Below are 22376 nucleotides of genomic sequence, written 5' to 3'. Positions count from 1 at the left end.
AATAAAATAAACTACCGTATATAAAGCTTACCAAGCTGGAAGCAAGTGCTTGTCATGGAGACATGTGCACCTTCATGTTGTGAGAATTGAAATGTACAAACATAAAGCCAAATACTAATTACTGGAGTCATTGTATCTTTCGAGGTCAGCATTGTGTCAGCATCTATGGGAAATGTCCTATAGACATAATCATTTGCTGAAGGCTAAATTATGTTGCACTTCTGTTAACTTATCAATGAAATAACAGAAAAAAGTACAAAAAATAAAAAACACCCTGCGACTGCTAAAGCAATCATCCTATGTCCTAGATACTGGAGCCACAACAAAGGCAAAATCCCAAAATATCTTCAAGTAACTTTTTCAAGCTTAGTCACTTTTCTTACAAGTCTTCATTCTGTACTTAAAGGGGTATTCTTGTTTAAAAATATATTCTAATTTTGTAAAGCTTTCTCTATTCACTTCCATAAGAATTGGTCAAACAAGCATGGCTTGATTTTTTCATAGTGCTAAGCATCCATTCTCTAAAGATTCAACTACACAGGCAGGACGGGGGTCAGAGTACACCTGTTCTTGAGGTGAGACCCAAGTCTGTAAGATATTTAAGGATATCCTGTGGATATTCCATAAATGTCTTCGGAGCCATGTTTCCAACACCAAAGCTGAAAAATACAATAAGTACTGTATGGTGACAAAGCACTGTAGCCTTCAGCGTTCGATTTCAGTCCATGTTTAACAACATATCTTCAGTTTTCATTTCCTCATGTTTTCTTGAATTGACTCAGTTGCTTGAAAGACAATTGTCCATCTTACATTAAGAAAAAGTCTTGACTTTCACAAACAGTATTTAGGGAATATACCAAATATGATTTCGCAAATAAAACCAGTCAACAATCGATATAGAGTTTGAGAACATACATTCTTCTGTACGTTACAAGTAAGGTTTTGGGCACATTCACACATCAGTTTTTTTCATCCATATGATGTCCGGACATCACATGGACTCAGAGTTTAATGTAACTATTTAAACATTTGGTTTTAATGGATCCGCGTGTATGTTCCATTAAACTCAGTGCATGTCCTATTCACATTCATTTTCAAGGATTAGAATCAAGTCTATTGCGGATGGAATAAAATGGATGAAAAATTAAAGACATCAGTTTTTAATCCTGTTTCCAACAATTTTTACCAGATTCATTGAGAAGAAAAATTGTGAAATCTAAAATTGTTAAAACACATTTTCCTCCTTTAGCTTCTAAAAGTAAAAAACATTTGCAGAACATCTGCAAAATCAAACAAAAAAAATGCAAAATGGTTTCTCTTTGACAGATGTCAAAATGGAAGTGGATAAGTGAATGTGCCCTAAATTTAGGTTATAGCTAAGGATGAATTCTTCTGACTGTACAGAATTATACTTACATATATATTATTCTCCTGGTATCTCTGATAAAGATTGTACATGATCGATCCCTCATGAAGGTCGCAGAGTGCCGCCATATCTTCTACACCATTTTTACTGGTTGGATGCATAGTGGTTACCTTCTGCCGAGTAATTGTGCTTTGTTTATATGTGAATACCTAAAAAACATAGAAAAGATATTTTAGTACATATCGAAGATTCAAATGTTGCGCAATTATGTAAACCCAAAATTTGTAAACTTTCATGTTTTAGATGGTATTTGTAAAGCATGTGAGCAGCTAACGAAACATGGATTTCTTTCTCATGTACTTAAAAATTTTTCTTTGCGTGTTTTGTATTCTATTTTAAAAGTTGCTTATTAAAATGAATACTAATTTGGCATGATAGCTCAGATGAAACAGGATGGGACTCGTCTAACATCTTTCATGAGAAAACAGAAAAAACCTTGGACGGCATTTAATGTAATATATTTATTTTATTTTACTTACTTATTTAGTGTTATTAATTCCACACCACTTTATAGACATCAGCACCACTCTTCCTATTGGGGCTTATAAAATAAATTCCCTATCATTATGTCTTTGGAGTGTAGGCGGAAACAGTAACAATACAATACAATACCAAGAGGAAACCCACGCAAACACAGGGACAACATACAAATTCCTTGCAGATGTTGTCCTTGGTGGGATATGAATACATATAATGGCATTGCCTCCAATCATCTCAATCACATGCCAATCTAGCACATGAACTCATTCTTATTTGAAACTAAACTGTAAATTTAAAAGGCATTTCTGATATTGGTAAAAAGGTATCTGGTACTTGTATAAATGGTGACTGGTACTGCTGTAAAAGGTGTCTGGTATAAAAAGTGTTTGAAACTGTTATAAAAGTGTCTATAACAATATGTCTGGCACTGGTATAAAGGGAGCCTGATACTGTTATAAGTGGTGTCTGATACTGCTATAAGTGGTGTCTAGTACTGTATAAAAGGTGTCTGTCAAGGGAAGCACCAGAGAGATCACGCAGATCCCATCGCCACCAGTTTGTCAGGGAACGCAACCCCGCTGTTTCCAATCACCAGGACAATTACGCAATTGCCTGATGAGTGATGGACAAGGTCTGCGGCTGTTTCCACTACTAGTCCAGTTATTGGGGAGCTCACAGTCAGTGTATGGTATATACACCTCCGATACGATCACTGACAACTCCACAACAACAAAAGGGACTACTAGCTGCCTCCACCAATCGTTTATACAGGCCGATTGGACACTCGTTACAGGTAGAATATGGCTTCAGGGGTGTGGTTTACAGAGCAAGAGGAACAGAGCTATTAAATTTTATATATTCAATCTAGAAAGGTAGGCAGTGTTTATAAAAAATATACAAAGATATTACAAAATGGGAACAAAACAGGGATAACAAAAGAAAAAGTACTAGACCTGTGTCACGGAAATGGCTCAGCAGAGGGAGTTACTCATTTAGGAAACAGACATAACTACAGCAATCTTTACCTTCCAGGACTGACAAAAGACTAAAACCCAAACTCTGATTTTTATTAGATCATGGTTACAACCACATACCTCCCCTTGGTAAGCTCAGATGGGGACTGGTCATGGAATATGCTAGGTGTTCTAGAATTTTAGGAGATTTCCAACTTTCAGGAGATCTTCACCCCAGGAGGACTCAGGCTGGAGATATCATTGTCATGTTTCCTATCATGATTTTACCTTTCTATAGAGATGTAACATGGCATGGATAGCACCATCCATCTGACCGATATTACGTTGGATGTGTTCGGTTGGCATTACAGTGATGTGAGTGAATGTATTATGTTCGTCCCTTCGCAATGACGCCAAAAATATATCTCCCATAAATATTGGATCAATGCAAACACCAATATTCATCACTGACTACTGGCTCCAGAGTGTCTAAGAAAAATCCTTTGGGCAGAGGAAGCTCTTGCCTCGGAAGTATAATTCTCTGCCTCTGAGTATACGAATCCTAGCCTTTTTGGCTGGTTCTCATCAGATTCCTTGTTGTAATTACCTGTTCACAACAGGATGCTCTACATCAATAGAGGTTGAAGTGTCAGCTCTTTCTCACTTGCCCAGTTAGAATTAGGTTCTCACTTCCCCAGTTATAGTTAATCCCATATGTTCAAAGTGAGGATGATATGTCCCCTCTTCCGGAGATGTCTGTATGGATTCTATAATTTTTTCCTTACGACATTGTCTGATACTGCTATAAAATGTGTCTGGTGCTGCTATAAGTAGTGTCTAGTACTGTATAAAAGTTTTCTGATACTGCTATAAGTGGTGTCTGATACTGGTATTAATGTGTCTGCTACTGTATAAGAGTGTCTGTTACTTTTATAGCAATGTGTCTGGTATTGGTATAAAAGGTGTCTTGTACTGTATAAAGGTGTCTGATACTGCTATAAGTGGTGTCTGATACCACTAAAGGTGGCTTTAGATTGGTATGCGGAAACACCATAGATTAACCATTTGGGCAATATGAAGCCACATAGGGAAGCCTGAACTAGTTGGCCTTATCCACCTTGCCATAGATAGCCTAGGACTCTCCAATGGCACTGTTATGTGCCAGGCTTCCAGGGCTATAAGGAGGAAGGCAGGGCTCTCGAGTGCTCTATGTACCGCATGCCACTGGATCCAAAATTCTCCTTTTCCTATTCCACTAATAAAAACAGTATTTGGCAATCAAAACTAAACTTGTATTTTTGCCTAGAACTTTTCTCTAAAAGACAGTAGTTTACTTTAGCTATTAACAACACATTAATAAGAAATTATCAGGAGATTTACTATTATACTAACACTGGCCATATAAATGAGGTACGTGTAGAGGACGGCTGTGTGCTGGACTTAGTGAGCATTATAAGCTTTTGTGAATTACTTCATATTTAGACATTGCATCCATTCACCCCCCTCTCTTGGTAATTGTACAATTACTAAAATAAGCAGACAATTGTTCTCCCGCATGATTACTATAAAAGTACATGCTATGTGTTTGGGTGCTGGAAAACAGCATGGAACAAAAATACCTTAGGAATCTATCTGCTTTGGGGAATTCTTATTTGTATATATTTAGCAGCAATCATGTATGCCCTAAACTTGCTAAAGCTCCAGCATCTTGGCCCTATGGAGGGGGAGTGAGGCCCAGGGTTCACGTTACAAGTTAAGGAATGCGGCATCCTGCGGAGTTAGTGCTGGGATGCCAGACTATTTCAGCAGTTCACTGACAATACTGCAAAAATATCCCTTCCAATGCAGCTATTAGTAAAAAAACAATGTGAATCAATGTAAGGAAGTCTATTCAGTATTGCATTTCATTAACAGACATTGTTTCCAGAAGTCAAGGTAAAATCATGTAGCGGCACACCCTCCGGAGACGTAAACATGACCTATATACATTCCAGTCTTTCTGGTCCTTTGCAAAATTGTGGTAGTTTGGTACCTTATATGTCTATACAGTAAATCTCCTGAGGAGACCCTGGGTGATGAAAAACAGACGCTTGCAGAATATTACAGCTCCTGTTTAATCATTTAGTCTAGGAGGTAAGAATGTCCATGTGAGTTATGCTGCTCAATAGTGGAAGTCATGTTAAGGTCCAACATCTTCCACCATAGAGAAGGAGTGTAATGCAAGACTGTTAGAGAACGGAAAAATGTCCTGAAAGGGCTGTCTGGCCTACTTCCACCAAAACACACATACAATTATTAAAACGCAAGATGTTTTATACATTCAAGGGGTGGTTCCCTTTCAGAAAACTTTGGGGTATAAGCTTCAGTACTTATTAAAAAAAATCAAGTATTACTTACCCTCCCTGGGTCCAGCACCGACTTTACACTGCTTCCCCAATCTGTTTGTCTGCAGCGATGACATCATGTGGACCGAGCTGCAGCCAATCGGGCAGCTCAGCGGAGCCACTGAGATCTGTGATTAGCTGCAGCACTATCAATGTGACATCTGAGCTGCAGACAAACAACAAAGACTAGAACACTGGACCCAGGGAGGTCAAGTAATATTCATGCAGTTTTTTATGTCTACCCTAGTTTGTCCACAAGTTTTCTGAAAGGATACTGACCCTTTAATGATAATATTAATGGACTATAATATTAATAAAAAGGCATTGAAATCAATAGGAATCTGCCAATTTACACCATTTGTGGCATGTCTTAATACTAAATAAATTAGCTGACATGAATAGCTGCAATGTAGACTTTCACATATAAGAATGATAGAACAGTGCTATTACGTGTCGCATGATGCACCAGACTAGCTCAAAGCAGAATACTAAGTTCAAGAGGTCTCTCCAGATGACATATTACCACTCAGGAGCCAACTTCGTTAAAAAAAGAAAAGTCAGGGAACTCACTTTGTCTACTCCTAATCTCTACTCTGAAAACCGTAAAGGGATTTTTAAAATGAATGGCCTATCTTCCGGTCATCAATATTAGTTCAGCGGGATTTTACTCTCAGTCACCTGTTTGAAGGCGCTAAGACCTCTGACACCTCCTTGTGTTTAAAGCTTTATATTGCACGATACTATACATTTTAAAAACCTGAAAAGCAGATTTAAATACATAGCTTACCACATTCAAATAGCAAATGGCGGTATACCCATGCTTCTTAAACCCCCAAAAGTGCTTAAAAATGATTTTTGGGTTAATATTATTAAGCCAATTCCCTTCTTACTTCCCTTCATTAAAAAAGAGACTGTTAAAGAGGTTGTTCACTACTTTTACCTTAGTGACCTATCCTAAGAATAGGTCACCAATGTCTGATCGGCCAGTGTCCAACACCCTGCACCTCTGCCGATCGGCTGTTAACGGTATCAGTGCTGGCCAGAAGTACTCACTTGCTGAGCTGCTCCGTCTTGTGGTAGTGGCCAAGGTTTGGTACTGCACATCCACCATGGGCTTACCCAGGATCAAAACTAGGCGGGGGGCAAAAAAAAAAAATCAAATACTCACCTCACGTCTCACCTGCTGCCGCTGCTCCGGACTCCTCAGCGTTGCCAGCCTCATTCCACTCTGCGCTGTGACTGCTCAGGAGAGAGCGCGGTGTAAAGACGTCACCGCGCCCTCTGACCTGAGACGTCACAGTGCAGCAGCCGCGGAGGATGCAGGACCTGCTGCGGAGGCACGGGGAGAGGTAAGTATTGTGCCGGGTGCCGGGGCCCTGAGCAAGCGGGGGGGAGCGGGCGCTGACGGTGAGGGGCCCCCCCGCCTGCTCAGGGCCCTGACATTTGCTCAGGTGCGCCGGGTGCGGACGCCGGCCCTGGTGTGCGGCCCTGCTTCTAGGGGGGGGCAGCAGCCCCCCCCTGCCCCACGGTGGGTACGCCCATGGTGGCCACTATCAGTAGACGGAGCAGCTCTGCAAGTGAGTACTTCTGGCCAGCAGCCGCCACCGATAACAGCTGATCGGCAAGGGTGCCGTGTGTCGGACCTCGGCCGATCAGACATTGATAACCTATCCTAAGGATGACCTATCCTAAGGATAGGTCATCGATGAAAAAGTAGTGGACAAACTCTTTAAGAAGAAAGCCAAAAGAGGTCTTTTGGTTTTGTGGAAACAAAAATACTACACCTTCGAATAAAAAAGCTCCTAAAGTTTCCTATATACTCTACTTATAACATTATTTTATAGAAGTAAGTTGGAATATTCTTCTTTCCATTCATAAGAAAATATGTCCAGGTAACTGCAACTTAGAAAGCTGCGATGTTTCACAAGAGAGATGTGTATTTCACTCAATGAAATAGTACCTGTGCCAGATGGACATGGTCAGGACACGAAAACAAGAATTAATAAAAATACAAAGTATCTTAGAAATGTACATAACATAATTATTCTATAAATCTTGAAAATCCTTCAGAAAACACAAATGAGTGCAAATACTTCAGTAGAAAACAAATATAACGTGGTGAATAGGAGCTGAACTAACTCAGCAAACACACATAGGGTCTGGTACAGTCATGTCATAGGTCCAGGCTCCGCATGAACAGAAATGCTCTCTGTTTCATGACCTTGTCGCCATCTGATTGCTTTCCAAGCTTGATAATGGTTAAACCCAAACAATCTGCAAGATTTATAACTAAGCTCTTTAACTGAGAGTCAAAATTAAACTGCACTGCATCCTTGACTATGGCTTATCTAGTACTAAATATGCCAACGCATCTATATTCAGAGTAACCGACAGTGAAAGCTTGGGGCTCTTGTCAGTCCATGTGTTCAGGCATGATGACAGTCCAGGTTTACATACTATATTATTAGAATATGACTTTTATAAAGAACAGTGTCATAAACAAAACAATATTAAGATTTGAGAGTCCTCGGTGATTGATCCCTTTTAATGGCTAAATGAAAAGATGGTAATAAATTGAAAGCTTTCCAGACTACGCAGGTCTCTTCCTCAGGCATAGTATAACACAAAATTTGAGGATAAAAACAAAACAAATCTTCCTAGTGGTTCACAGGTTCATCTTTTATTGTACCTGTTCAGCAAAGAGCAGATATAGACAAAACACAATAGACTAGTTTCCAGAACTCGTCACTTTTTTAGCAACGAGACAATAGGAACCTCACTCATAAGCTTTAAAGGGGTATTCTGCGATTTTCAAAAACTTGGCCAAGCGTAAGGAAGAAATGACAGCCATGCCAGTCTTTCAGCAATCATGAGCTATACAGCATTGACGAGTCTCACTTTCCTCTCAACAATGACGTCTACACGTACATAGTGTGAATGCTGAGACTTGACTGGTAGCAATGTTAATGATGCTCAAGACGTCATCACTGCAAGAATTATGGGGATCCATTGGGTAATTATTGGTTATTTATATTTAATTCTTGACAACAAAATCCTGAAAAACCCATTTAATAACAAGTTTGACATCAGAAACAAATGTCTGAATCCACCGACTACCTTTCCCCTTCGATTTGTCTAGTCCTTCTTTGGACACAAAATAATTCCATAAATTACTTTTCATCAGAACCTAAAGCAAATATATATATATAGGTTGGCAAAGAGAAGGAATCTCTTTTTTATTTCCACATACATAATAATTTATTCATAGACGTTCCCATGTGCCGCAGGTTAGTTGCCGTTTTACAAGAGAAGGCCTTGGCATTCAAACAACCAAGGTTTAGTCCGGGATTCGCACATAATTAGGAAGTCTGTGTCATAGCAGTTCTACATTAACACTTCATTATTCACTGTTTCCCCTTACAGATATATGTACATGCGTCTCACCAGCACACACTTGTGAGGCCACTATTTCAGGACAAAGCTATAAGTTCTACCCTCTAAACTTTGTAATTAATAACTCTAAAAAAATCAGTTTAACGTAATTGCTGGGGGGCCTAGTACATAAAATCTTGTCGTTAAAGTACAGGGAGTTTCCAAACATTATCATAGCTGTCATTTTCTAACATTATTTCTTGAATTAAACATATTACTCATTTTTGGAAGACAACCACTATTGTTGCTATATATGCTAAGCGTGTGAGATGAGAATCACTCACTTTTTTTTATTTAAGGATATGTATTTCAGATCAAAAGAACTGAACTATCAGGTGATTTTAATACTCAGTATATTTATGATGTTGAATAATATCTCTATTTTCCCTAATCAGGGGTATACTATCTGCCAGGGATTTGGAGAAAGACTGATCTATGTAAATACTTTCATGCCTAAAAGGACAAAAGTCTTCTAGGAGTGATACCTTCATTGGCTAACCAGAAAGATAATATTTGCAGCTTTCAGAGCACAGAGGCTCCTTCATCAGACAGGTTTACAAATGAATTACTGAGACAAGAGCCCCACACTAAAAAGAAGTCATGATTTATGTCCTGTTGTAACATCTCTTAAATGTTTTGCTCTTGTCTCAGTAATTCATTTGTAAACTGTCTGATGAAGGAGCCGCTGTGCTCTGAAAGCTGCAAATATAATTTTTTCTGGTCACTCCTAGAATAGTTATGTCTCTTTGGGCTTAAAAATATTTACGTACATTTTTATGGCTAACATAGTACCACATTATAATTTTTTATTGTACATCATAATTATGGCGAGAGACCTAGAATTTTCTCCCAGACAATAAAGGAAATATGTCATCAGAAAATATTCTATAAATCCTTAAGTTTTTGTGTTAACTGGATTGTATAAAAAATGTCGGCAATGTTTTAATTTCCGTATCACAAACTTTTATTAAAATTATGAAATCTTGCAAATTTTCTCACTGATCGCTGGAAGTTTTTTAGGCTCTGACTTCCTGTTGTAACAAGAAATTCACACGTACATTAGCAACAATGAACAGGCCCTGACCCTACTTTTTGTATTGAAGAATCTAATGAGCATGTGCAAAGGTCATTGTGATGGGAGAAGGAGCAGGGTCAGCAGTGACATCATCGCCTATTGTGATTGGTGGATCCGGTGTTATCAGCTGAGTATAGACATGTTACCTGTGATTGTACTCATGCTTCTTCTGCTAACTAAACTGCTGTAAACTCTTCCTGAAAGGACAGAAAGTGAGGACCCCCGAACACAATAGATACCTTTCGGCTGAACGATGGTTCAGGGGATCGATCATTTGGCTGGAAGCTATCTCTCTCTCCTCCATACACAGCATTGCTCACTCTTCTAAGCGCTCCCATGTTCTCTATGTGACTCCTCTGGTGGCAGCTTAACTCTATCAGAACAAAAGGATTGGCATTCCGAAATCAGACATGTTGGATATTTATGTCTCCCAATCAACTGTTAGGGAAGAGACGGGAGGCCCTCATACACAGTAGACTGTCGTCCGAGCTTGTCGATACCGTCAAGTTCAGCTGACATTAGACAAATCTGAATTGGAGGCTTTAGAGTTTAAAAAAGTATCAGCGCCCAGCGTGAAAAATGCTAATTTTGCTTTTTCATAAGCATTGCAATATAAAAAATGCAATTTTTTAAAAATATATGTGATACAAAAACCTGGTTTAAACAATAGATCATTTTCTGATGATACATTCCCTTTAAGGGTAATAGATCTAATATTATATCGTTTTTTTTCCCTTTCTTTAAAATTCTTCATTCCCTACTTTATTCCTTGGGAAGGGAAGGAGTTTTTATCAAAAAGAAAAATTGAGTGTTTACCAGCTACAAATATCGAATTATATATTCCATTCTTTCAATATTACATGTGAGACATACATGTGATAAAAAAAAGAAACATTAGTGGTTGGAGCCAGCTCATGTGTGGCGGCTAGATGCTCAAGCTCTCAAGAGCTTTCCAAAATTCTCACACATTCTGCTCTGAAATTTTAGATTAATGTTCTTTGCTCACTCTTCACCACTTATTGAAGCAAAAATGGAAATGTGCCAACCATCTACAATGAACACAAAGACATTCTTAAAATGCAACTGATTTTAGATCACATTTGACTTTTTCCTTATTGGAGACTCACCCATTGTTCAGTATGAGCATTGTTGATTAAAATGAAATATAACTAGTGGTTATTTATTCATAAAAAATAGTGTCTAAGTGGTAAAGTTTCTCCTTGTGGAGAGTGCTAAGCTGGCGTTCAGAGACCTATAGGCCACATGCTCCTATGTGAATTTAAAAATACAAGTAACCTTTTTAGAGAGGAAGAGGACAGGAACTCCAGTGCCACCTATTGGAGATAGCAATCCTAAAAGACAACACTGACCCCAGGGTCTAGTGACCTTTAAAGGGTCTAGTGCAGTGCTGGGCAAACTGTGGCCCGTGGATTGAGACAGCTGAAGGGCTGAAAATGGGGGCCCATTGGTTGCGCCATGCCTTCACCTGTCCGCCACCACCCGCTGTCACCATTATTCGCATTCTCGAGATGCAAATAGCACTGAATACATTTGTGGAGGACGGAGCTGCCAGCTCCTTCTTACCCCAATCAGCGTGTGCAACATAGTCAGCTGATGCGATGACATCACTTCATTACATCAGCTGTGTGAAGAGTCAGTGCACTGGAGATCGGAGCAGAGTGTCAGAGGAATGAGAGCGTGGCAAGTATTTATTTATTTTACTCACTTATATAGTGCCATTACTTCCACAGCGCTTCACAGACATTGTCGGCACTATCCCCATCGGGGCTCACAATCTAATTGCCTATCAGTATGTCTTTGGAGTGTGGGAGGAAGCCGGAGAACACGGAGGAAACCCACGCAAACACAGGGAGAACATACAAACTTCTTGTAGATGTTGTCCTTGGTGGGATTTTAACCCAGGACTCCAGTGCTGCAAGGCTGCAGTGCTAACCACTGAACCACCATGCTGCCCAGTATGTGTTTTTTTTTCCATATGTGCATGGGAAGTTTACATGTATAGGAGGCTATTTGTGGGCTCATACTGTATTTAGGAGGCGATGTGGGGGCTCATACTGTACATAGGAGGCTATGTGGGGGCTCACACTGTATATTGGAGGCTATGTGGGGGCTCACACTGTAGTTATGGGGCTATGTGGGGCTAATACTGAATTTAAGATGCTATGTGGTGCCTCACATTGTATGTAGGGGCTATGCGGGGGCTTATACTATATGTAGGGGGCTATGTGGGGCCCACACTGTATATAGGGGGCAATGTGGGGGGGTCATACGGTATATGGGGGTTATGTGGGGTTTCATACTGTATATAAAATCTAACGGTACTCAGTGATCTATATAAAGAAATACTCTTTCTTCCAGATTATTTATTTATTTTACTCACTTATATAGCGCCATTAACTCCACAGCACTTTACAGACATTATGGGCACTGTCCCCATTGGGGCTCACAATCTACATTCCCTATCAGTATGTCTTTTGGAGTGTGGGAGGAAACCCACGCAAACACGGGGAGAACATACAAACTCCTTGCAGATGTTGTCCTGGGTGGGATTTGAACATAGGACCCCAGCGCTGCAAGGCTGCAGTGTTAGCCACTGAGCCACCATGCTGCAGTTTTAAAAAAGTTCTCTATTAAATATGTGAAATATTCCACAAATTTTACGTACACATGTTCTATGAGACCTCTGCTAGGATGTTCATTTTCTATATTTTAACTATGGTAACACTCTCTAATACTTTAAGGCTATGTGCCCACGTTGCATTTATGAAGCGAAAATTTCTGCTGCATAAATGCAAGTCCTCTCCCGGAAAAACGCATGCGGAATTCCGCACGCGTTTATCGCGCATTTTTCGCGCGTTTATCACGCGTTTTCCACATGCGGAATTGCCTTGCGTTTTTTATGCATTGGACTAAGGCAATTCCGCTTGCGGAAACGCAAAATTAAATGACATGCTGCGGATTTTTGAACGCGGCATAAACGCTGCGGAAAAATCCGCAGCATGTGCATAGAAGTTGCGGAATCCCATTGGGGACCATGGGGTGCGGATATACATGCGTTTTTCAAGCGTTTACGCTGCGGAAATTCCGCAGCATATACGCTTGAAAAATGCTACGTGGGCACACAGCCTAAGTGACTTTTTTTTTATAATAAGCTATATAAAATGGCAGGAAAACTAGAAAAATATTGTAAAGGGTTATATCCATACAAACTTATAAATATTACTGCCACAAACAAGATCCAAAAAAATAAAGATTTTAGTGTTAATTACATGATTGAAACCAATTAAAAAGTTGGAAGGTGATCATTTTACAAGAACCAATGGAGGCATATACATAATTATTATTCATGTATGGTACTAGAATTCACATATCTAGGACTCAAAAAAATTGATAATAAATAAACATGGTATGTTAATATAATTAACAATTTTCTCAATAGTAAGAAACATTAATTAAATAAAGTATGAGTGCAATCATGCATATTATTTTTAGCAATATACTTGAATAAACAGTCAAAGGATTATAAGTGCTAACTGCCTAATTATATAGAACCCTACATTAAAAGTATAAAGAGATGTATACCACAAAAATCCATTAGTGATAGACTTCTACATGTGGGACATATGCATCATCAAATAAGAACAGAAAGGACTCAAGAACAAGATGCACAATAATATGCAATAATGACGTGAGCTTGTGCTCCCCCATGTATGTACCCAAAGGGTTATACCCATCATTTAAAGGGGTTGTCTGGTCCAAATTGATAAGTCTGCAGTCACTCTGTGTGACTGCACACTTATGATTCCCCCCAGTGCATGCACTGTGAGCAGCGGAAATTTGTCGGTTTCTGAACCGGGACTGAAGGGTATGTATGAATTATACATACTCCCGGTCATAGCCTCACTCCATACACTTGTATGCCCCGAGTAGTGATGCAGACGTCCAGTGGGAGTGGCCGACTAGGGGGTGCGGCCTTGCTCCATACAAATCTATGGAATCGAGAGGCCGCGCCCACTGGCCGGAAGTATGTATAACTCATACACATCCTCCGGTCCTGGGTCTCATACCAACGAATAACGGCAGAGCACAGAGTGTGCTGGGGGGATTCATAGGGCTGCAGTCACACAGAGTGACTGTAGACTTATTGATTTGGACCGGACAACCCCTTTTGGTAATCAGCTAACCAAAGGATAGTTGATAACTTATGGATTGGTGGGGGTCTCATCATGCTACTGCAATAATCCCAGATACGGGCTTTAAAATGCCCAATTAGAATGGGGTGGTGGCTGTGCATGTGAGCACTATTTATTCTCCATTGGACTGCTGGAGATAGCCGAGTGCACCGCTTTCAATGTCTCGTTCTGGAATCAGTGGGAGTCCCAACGGTCAGGCCTCCATCAATCTGTAAGTTATCCCCTATTCTTCAGATAGGTGATAAATTGTAAATGGGAGCAGCGGCGGAGAGGCATAGTTGGAGCACAGGAACCAAAAGCAAGTGCAAAGCCTTATGCTACAGCAAGATCGAAAAAATGTTGCCTTCTTGTGGTTTCAGTTGAATCTAAATAAATATGTGTAAATATGGAAACTTAATTATCACAAGTAATTTCTCCTTTTAAAGTTTTTTTTTAGCATGTTCAACCTCCTTCAAACAATATTATGCCCGGCACCACCCAACCACATCAGATAATCACACTGAAAGCCAGAATGTTGTCTGCCACATCAAAGCATGATGCACAAAGTCTTACAGGCCATTGCCAAGCAGCATTCTCATTAATGCATTAGGCAGGATTATAACAGCTATTGATTTTACAAAGCTTTTCAGGTAGACTAGTAAAGGACAGGTTTTGAATTGTTTGATTAAAGGAGCAAACATCTATTACTAGCAAGGTTACATCCCCTAATGCTAGTTTTCTAATTATATGTTTATCTGTGATAGAAGTAACTCTCCCATAACTTATATACTGTCAGCTCAGTCAATGGCCCATTCTAAAACATTCCCGAATATTTCTAAATTCATACTGTATGTATTTTATAATAAGGTTCTAAAGCTTCTAAATCATAATGGTTAACTAAGGTGAATTCTAATGTTTTAAATATCTTTACCCCATTGAAGGTAATTGAGATCTCATTGCACCCCTCTTTTTCTTATCATATATCGACAATAGCTGGGGCTTAATTACAACAATGCGGATTCCGCTAATATTAGACAATGTAGAATTTTGTAACTAGTTTGTAGGAGAACAATGACCTGAAGCCTCAATTTGATAGGAATTGTGCGGAATAGTATTAAAGGAGTTTTCCACAAACCACTGGATACTTGTCAAAAAACAAACATAGATAGTAGTCACCCTCCCCATATACAGGAACAGCTTTTAGTGGCAGCTCCGGTATCTGCCGTGAAGTCAGCGCACATCACTCCTGCAGCCAATCACTGAGCTGAGATATTCTGATGTAGATGGCGAGAGCAGTCTAGCTCAGTGATTGGCTGCAGCAGAAATACAGCTAAATCCCTAAGACCAGAGCAACGACACGGAGTTGCCACTGGACCGGGCCAGAGTGACTACTATCTGTGTTTGTTTTTATGAAAGTATCCAGTGTTGCCAACTTGATTTTTTATTATTTTTAGACGGCTTATCAAAAAATCACGGACACATTGGAAAAACTATAATAAATTATTAAGGTTAGTAATACAAATCTATAGCCAATAATTCTAATATAAACACATTGCATAAACTGTAAATTGCAGAATAATGATCATTACTAGTGTTGAGCGAGCATGCTCGACACTGCTCGGTACTCGCCCGAGCATCTCACTACTCGGGATGTTCGGCGAGCACCGAGCATTTCCGGGTTACTCGGGCGGGAGCTCGGGTCTCCGCCCTGCAGGTCTGGCGCTCTTTACAGAGCCAATGAACATGCAGGGATTGCCAGCCAGTCACTGTAATGCCGCAGACATGTTGTTTGTGGGCATTACAGTGATTGGCTGGCCGCACAGCATCACCTCGAGTATTTAAAACCGGGCGCCGCCATCTTGGACACAGTCGCTCCGGATCAGACAGTGTAGGGTCAGTGCTGCAGAGCTAGGGAGAGATTTATACTGCAAAATAGTTAGTGTAGGGTCTCTAAAGCCTGCCAAATCAAACAAACAGTCCTTCTCAGGACTAATATCCATCCTAGATATCAAGCAGGCAGGCAGGCTGTATAGGAGACGCAGTGATTATACCAACAAATGCTGCATTACAGTCCTGTGTGCTGCTGCTGCTCAAATTGCTAGACTTATCCCCCGGTCTCAGGGGCCAGGAAAAATCCTTTTTTTTTCATCTAAATCCTGTTTTGTTTTTTTTTTCCTCAGTCAGACTGTACAAATACCCATCTTATTACCCTTTTGGTATCTGCCCCTCCAAAAAAAATTGAGTGTGTCTGTGAGTGTTCAGACACAAACATATCTGTTTAAAAGAGTCTGGTGTAGGCTAGAGAACTAGAACTGTGTTTTTCCTCTTCCACGGTTCAAATCTGGGTGTTATCAACCTGCTTGCCTTTTTCCATAAAAAAAACTGTTTAAGAGTGTGTCGCTGACTGTTCAGACACCAATATATCTATTTTAACAAGTCTGGTATACACCAGGAAATTATAACTGTGGTTTCGCAGTTCCACGGTTCAAATCTCTGTACTATCCACTTTTTTGTGCCGACGCAGAAATGACGTGGTGGCCAGATTCCGCCTCCACATGCCTAAAAGGCCCAATTTCAAGTGCAAGCAAGCAAGCAGTACGGTATTGCAGCCTGGGGGTGGGTGGCAGGCTGCATACTTGCGCTTGCATTGCAAGGAATGGGGGAGGTACAATTGAACACTGCCCTGGGACAAGGACTTGCACGGGGATATTTGCAAGTCTGCATCTTCTGATGTGGCAAGGATCACTTCTGATGGGCACACTTTTAGGCAGTGACTTGCGTGTCAGAGATGCTTCCAGGGGTCTTCCCCATGCTGTTCCCATGTCTTTTCAGCACTGTATGCATGTGTCACACAGCACATGGCCAGATAAGGTTGTAAAATGTTAAAATGACATTTCCCGGTGAATGCATTTGTCACGGTTGAAAGCAATACAAAAGTGCAAAAACGCATAAAAAATGCTACTTGTGAACATAGCCCAATGCGTGGAGGAGTATTTTTGTTTTTGGTTATTTATTTTACCTTATACACAAGTCTTTACCCTGGAAAGGATGTTCCTTAACATATTTCACAGGAAAGCAGTTTCAGTTTCGTTTTTGAACGTTTTATTGTGAGCCCGTAAAGTGGCTTAATACCTCTGACCACGTTGTTGACAGCAGTGACCTGGGGGGTCAGAAATGCTTCCTGGGGCGAAGCCCATGCTGTCCCCATGTCTTTTGAGCACTGTCACTATTGTTTTGGGCACTTTTTAGGCTTTCTACAGACTGCCGGGGGTGCCACCGCAAAAATGCTCGGGTCTCCCATAGACTAACATTGGGCTCGTTGCTCGGGTCGAGCACCCGAGTATCACGGTGAGCTCGGCCCGAGCTTCGAGCACCCGAGCATTTTAGTGCTCGCTCAATACTAATCATTACAGTCAAAATCATCTGTAGAAGTTTCTTCAGCCTCCAAAAAATCATAGATGCCTTACTATTTTTTACGGACAGAGCCAAAAAATGGCCAATTTTTACGAACGCTCGTGGAATTTCTGGATGGTTGGCAGCCCTGAAAATATCCAATTGATTGGGAATCACTTTTTTGAAAGTGGAAAACCCCTTTAAATATTGTAGATGAATTACTGACATATGCTAGACAAGTTCTGGACTCACTTCAGCATCACTAACATCACTATTACAGCAAAGATATAGACATGGTGCTTGACTCAATAGAACAATAAACCGAGAAATAAATATTTCATCAATCTTACTTGTAATAGGAGATAAATTTGGATAAAAGAAAATGATTATTGAAGGAACTGCTGTAATATATTTATTTTAATGACAGGTGTATTTTCTCGGGCTGTTATGTCACGTACGCCCTGCTGCCAGTCAGATGCAGCCAATCAGAAGTCTATAATGGGCCACTTCACTCTCACTTCCTTAGGATGAAACTGACATCCATAAAAAATGAGAGAGCAGCAGATTTTACTTCATCTGGATGTCACTTTTGTCTGAAGGAAGTGCGAGTGAAGCGGCCCATCAGTGGTCTCAGATTGTCTGTAAGGCTCACTTGACATAACAATGTAACACGAGCCCTGGGAGACCTGACGCTGATATTGCTGGAACACTGTCGACACCAGAGATTGGTACAGGCTGTTTTTATGTTAACATATGGGAATATAGTAATTGAGAAGGGGTTGTCTGAGTAGTAGACAACCCCTTTTAGTAACCAACTAAATAATATGGCTCACATTATCATGGCTCAGTAGTCAGCATTGTTATGCAGCAGTACTGGGTTCCTAGGTTCAACAGCAAGATCTGCATGGTCTGAATGTTCACCCCATCTTTGCAAGGTTTCCTTATACACTGATCACAGAGACAGGGACTAATGTGAGCAATGACAATATCTGTACAGTACGGAATAATGTGGGTACAATTAAGCACAAATTATTCATAAATTAATAAATAATGAGTAATTTATTGCTATGATCTGAGCTAAGGAAATTGGTCTGTCTCCCATGCTTTCTGGATGACTTCAGGGGAAAATCAAACAAAAAGGTAACACCATGTGTGGTTACATTAATGTTGTATGAATGGCTTCACATGGGATATACAATTACCACACAGAAGAAGGTGAATATTTCTTAGCAGGTTCTTTCTTATGTTGAGAAGTGATGCAGACTAACCCATAAAGCAGAAGACTGTGGAACGTCGGTGGTGATGAAGCAATGGTGTACATGCTCCGCTGTTCCCCATACACACGCCTTGATCATCTGCCATATGCATGATTTCTGGTCAATGTTCTCCAGCAAATAAAAACACATCCTGTTTCTTTGTGCTGTTCTGTCTGATAATCTGATTACACAATGTATAGAATATATATGAGTGCTAAGTGATTAATTGCATCTTATCATCTGTGCATCACAGGTTCTTTTCAATTTTCCATGTCACTATATGTAAAAAAAAATCCTGTTATACGGAAATATGCAGAAAATGATCCAGTCTTCACAGGTTATTTGCAAAAAAAGGAAATTTATTTTGAATAAAAGTTACAATCAAAAATATTTATGGTACCTTCATATGTTGAGTTTTTGCTGCCTTTTTCTACACTAAAAATACATCTCTTGGCACTAAAAACGCAGCATTTAATCCGTGCATTTTTCAAAACATTCTGCCCAGTTGAACAGAGAAAAACGCAATGCAGTATAATATGTATTATTATAATTATACAATTATTTCAGCTAAGCAATAATGGCAACTTATAGATGTTAATAGTTCTATTGATTATTTTTTACTGTATATCCTGACATCTTGCAGCGTCGATGGAATCTTCACACGTTGAGTTTTTGCCACATTTCTTTCTGCACTAAAAATGCATGTCTTGGTAAGAAAAACGCAACGTACACTAGGCACATATTGGATACACTTTTACTTGAGTTTTTTATGCATTCATTTAAATGGGTGAAAATCGCTGAAAGAATTGACATGCTGTAGATTATAAAAAATAAACGCATTGGGTAAAATACACCAGGAAACAAAGAGTAGCATGTACATGAGATTTCATAAATCTAATTCATTTTGCTACTACTGTAAAATGCAGCATTTTTTATGCATGAAAAATGCACTGAAAAATTGTACCCTTATATTGGCAACTGAGCTAAACAACTGACTGTTTTATTATCAGAATAGGAAGATTTACAATGAAAAGTAACAACTATATGAAGAGAAGATTACACTATTCATAATAGATCATGGTCACAGGTCACCTCCTCCCCCTTCATGTACAATGACCTCTGTGCAGATCATAGAGCATGCCTACAAAACACTCCTATAGAAGTCAATGGAGATCTCCAGACTACTGTTGTCTATGGTCCATCTGGTTGCAGTAAAGCATATCTCCAAATGCTGTTAAAAGCAGCTCAGGCCCCTATAATCATGTACAAAAAAAAGAAAAACTACCATAAAAAAAAACAAAAAATACAACAATCCTGTTCATTGACTACTATAAAACTAACTCTGACTGAGATGAATGTGAGTTACTATAAATGAATTTCCTGAATCTGGAAAATCCAAATGGTTGGAAAAAAATTGCTGTTTCATAACCAATATCCTATGAGTCAACCGAATCATATTAACATTTATATTATATATATATATATATATATATATATATATATATATATATATATATATATATATATATATATATATGACATTGAGTGGAAAAAAAATCAGGACTGCCTGCCTGTACAGAACACTAAATCGCAGGCTTGGAGGTAATTGCAGGGGTCGTATATATTTGCAGTAGGTAAATGGCGTCAGTTTGGAATTTATTTATAGAAAATTGTAAATTCATCCCATTTGTTTTCATTGCCAACAGACCTTACTAAAAATGTAATGCAATTGCAATGGTGTCTTGAAAGCAGGGACAGATCAACAGTAATTTACAGCATGTTACAGATACTCACAGGAATCAAGTGAAAATGTGGATGATCTGCCTAAATTACTAAGGACGCCTTGAAAAGTTCTACATTTGCGAGTAACACGCTATCTCTGTCAGTCCCACTGAGAGTGAATGAAGGATCAGTGTGCATGCGTTACCTGCCCTCCATTCACATAAGATAATCAGGAATATACAGACTGACCCCCTATGTTCAGAAACGTATCACCTATTCTGTGGATATGTGACGCTGCACACATTATTAGACAGATCTCATTGACCACTTTGAAAATCCATGTCACAATGGCTTTATACTCATTTTTGAAAGACCGAGTCCAGCAAGGGAGAAAAAGAGTTAATGAATTCAAATATATTCATTCTCCACCTACCTAACCTTACAAAATCCTCAGTGATCCTCCTCCACTGCTGCTGTGAAAATCTCACATTCCTCTGGACAGCCGCAACAGTCATTCAGGCTGGGTGGGCACAGACTGGATACCAGTCCATGGGGACTGGGCTCCATCACCAATGGGAAAATGTTAAAACATAACTTTTACTGTGCAATTAAAAACATGGTGAGAAAAAGCAAAAAGATAAAAAAGATTACAGAGCCATAACTTAACGCATTTCGGGTTAGCAAACCTTATTCATAGCTGTTAGCATACCCTTATTCACAGCTTTGAAGTGTAAGATTATGGATCCTTAATCTTTTTTAATCTTTTTGCTTTTTCTCACCATGTTTTTAATTGCACAGTAAAAGTTAAGTTTTAACATTTTCCCATTGGTGCTGGAGCTCAGTCCTCATGGACCCTTCTTCCATTTCTGACCTGGATAAGAGGCCAGTGTGTTCCTACACTACTTGCACCACATCCTGACCAAACAAGGTCTACACATGGACTTCCTTATGGTTGAGATGGTATGTACCTCTGACTTCTGCAGGAATTAAGTACCGTAATAGACCATTATTTCTTATACTGATTTATTCCATTATAGCAAGGTCTTTTACAATAGACTGGCAGATAGCAAATTTGGTGCCAACATTCAAAGAGGGTTCAAATCTGAGCCTGGAAATAAGTCAGTAAGTATAATCTTTGAGGGTTTTCTAAGAGGTGCTAGCCTGGAGTATCTCAATAAAAATAACCCCATGGTCTCCTTTTAACACCAGCCATGGTTTGGCTTTCACAGGAGGATAGTCGGATCGTCATGACAAGCACAAGGGTCTTCAGCAGACCCTTGGCTGTCATGGCAGCTCATGGACGCCCCGCGATCACATCATGGGCGTGCCAATAGGCATGTAGAATGACGCACTCCCCTGCCGCCAGTGTGTCTACATGTCGACACCATTTGGTTGTTGAAGGTTTTGCTGACATGCCACGTAGGTATTGAATTTGCATAGAGAGTAACTGAAGTCCTTAATCAAACTTGTGTAAAAGTAAGGATTTGCAAATCTGTATGTCTTCCCAATTAGCACAATGACCACACACCTAGATCTTTCCCGTCTGTATAATGGATAGTTCTCTGTGTACAGGTGAACACAACTATTATGCCTAATATATGAGAATACAGTGTGGTTAGAGATACGGGGCATCCGAACATGCAGAAGAAAGGATCTGAGTGGAACATTAACAGTACCAGGTTGCAGAGCATTTATTATTATTAGATAATAGATTGGACCCCTCCAAACTAATCTTCCTTTAAATTGATCCTTTTTTCATCACGATTTGTTTCATGTTCTAGCATTGTTGATGTCTATTGCCCCTTTATTGTCCACACACGTAACCATCCCTTTGTATACGTGAACCGGCCCTTAGGTTCACATCCTCTTGCTTGTAGCTAGTAAACATTCTCATGGTTATGGTGTGCACTCTTAGCCTTTTATCAGAAACAATCATTTCCATAGACAATCAAAGGAGGACTTTCTCAACAGCCTCTCCAGCATCCACCCCTACAGCTGAGATGAATTATAACTCTTGTATGGTGGAATGAGGATGTCGGTCTGTGCACAACATCTGCTTCAA

The 22376-nt window shown here is 39.7% G+C and overlaps 1 protein-coding gene and 1 long non-coding RNA gene across 2 annotated transcripts in view; one reads left to right on the top strand and one right to left on the bottom strand.

Moving 5' to 3' along the window:
- The window catches only part of MYO10 (myosin X), a 241303-nt gene that overhangs the window by 152310 nt on the left and 66617 nt on the right, over positions 1–22376 (bottom strand). The window contains exon 3 of the mRNA XM_073678623.1: positions 1417–1575. Within this exon, the coding sequence (XP_073534724.1) occupies positions 1417–1575 (159 nt within the window). The remainder of the gene's footprint in view (positions 1–1416; positions 1576–22376) is intronic.
- Positions 1–22376, top strand: part of LOC141265476 (uncharacterized) — a 76248-nt gene that overhangs the window by 14535 nt on the left and 39337 nt on the right. The gene's annotated exons all lie outside the window — the stretch shown is intronic.

The sequence above is a fragment of the Phyllobates terribilis genome, unplaced genomic scaffold (assembly GCF_046119375.1).
Source record: "Phyllobates terribilis strain yellow unplaced genomic scaffold, ASM4611937v1 Scaffold_4__5_contigs__length_816908805, whole genome shotgun sequence".
NCBI classification, from domain to species: domain Eukaryota; kingdom Metazoa; phylum Chordata; class Amphibia; order Anura; family Dendrobatidae; genus Phyllobates; species Phyllobates terribilis.
This window is presented reverse-complemented; position numbering and strand designations above follow the sequence as displayed.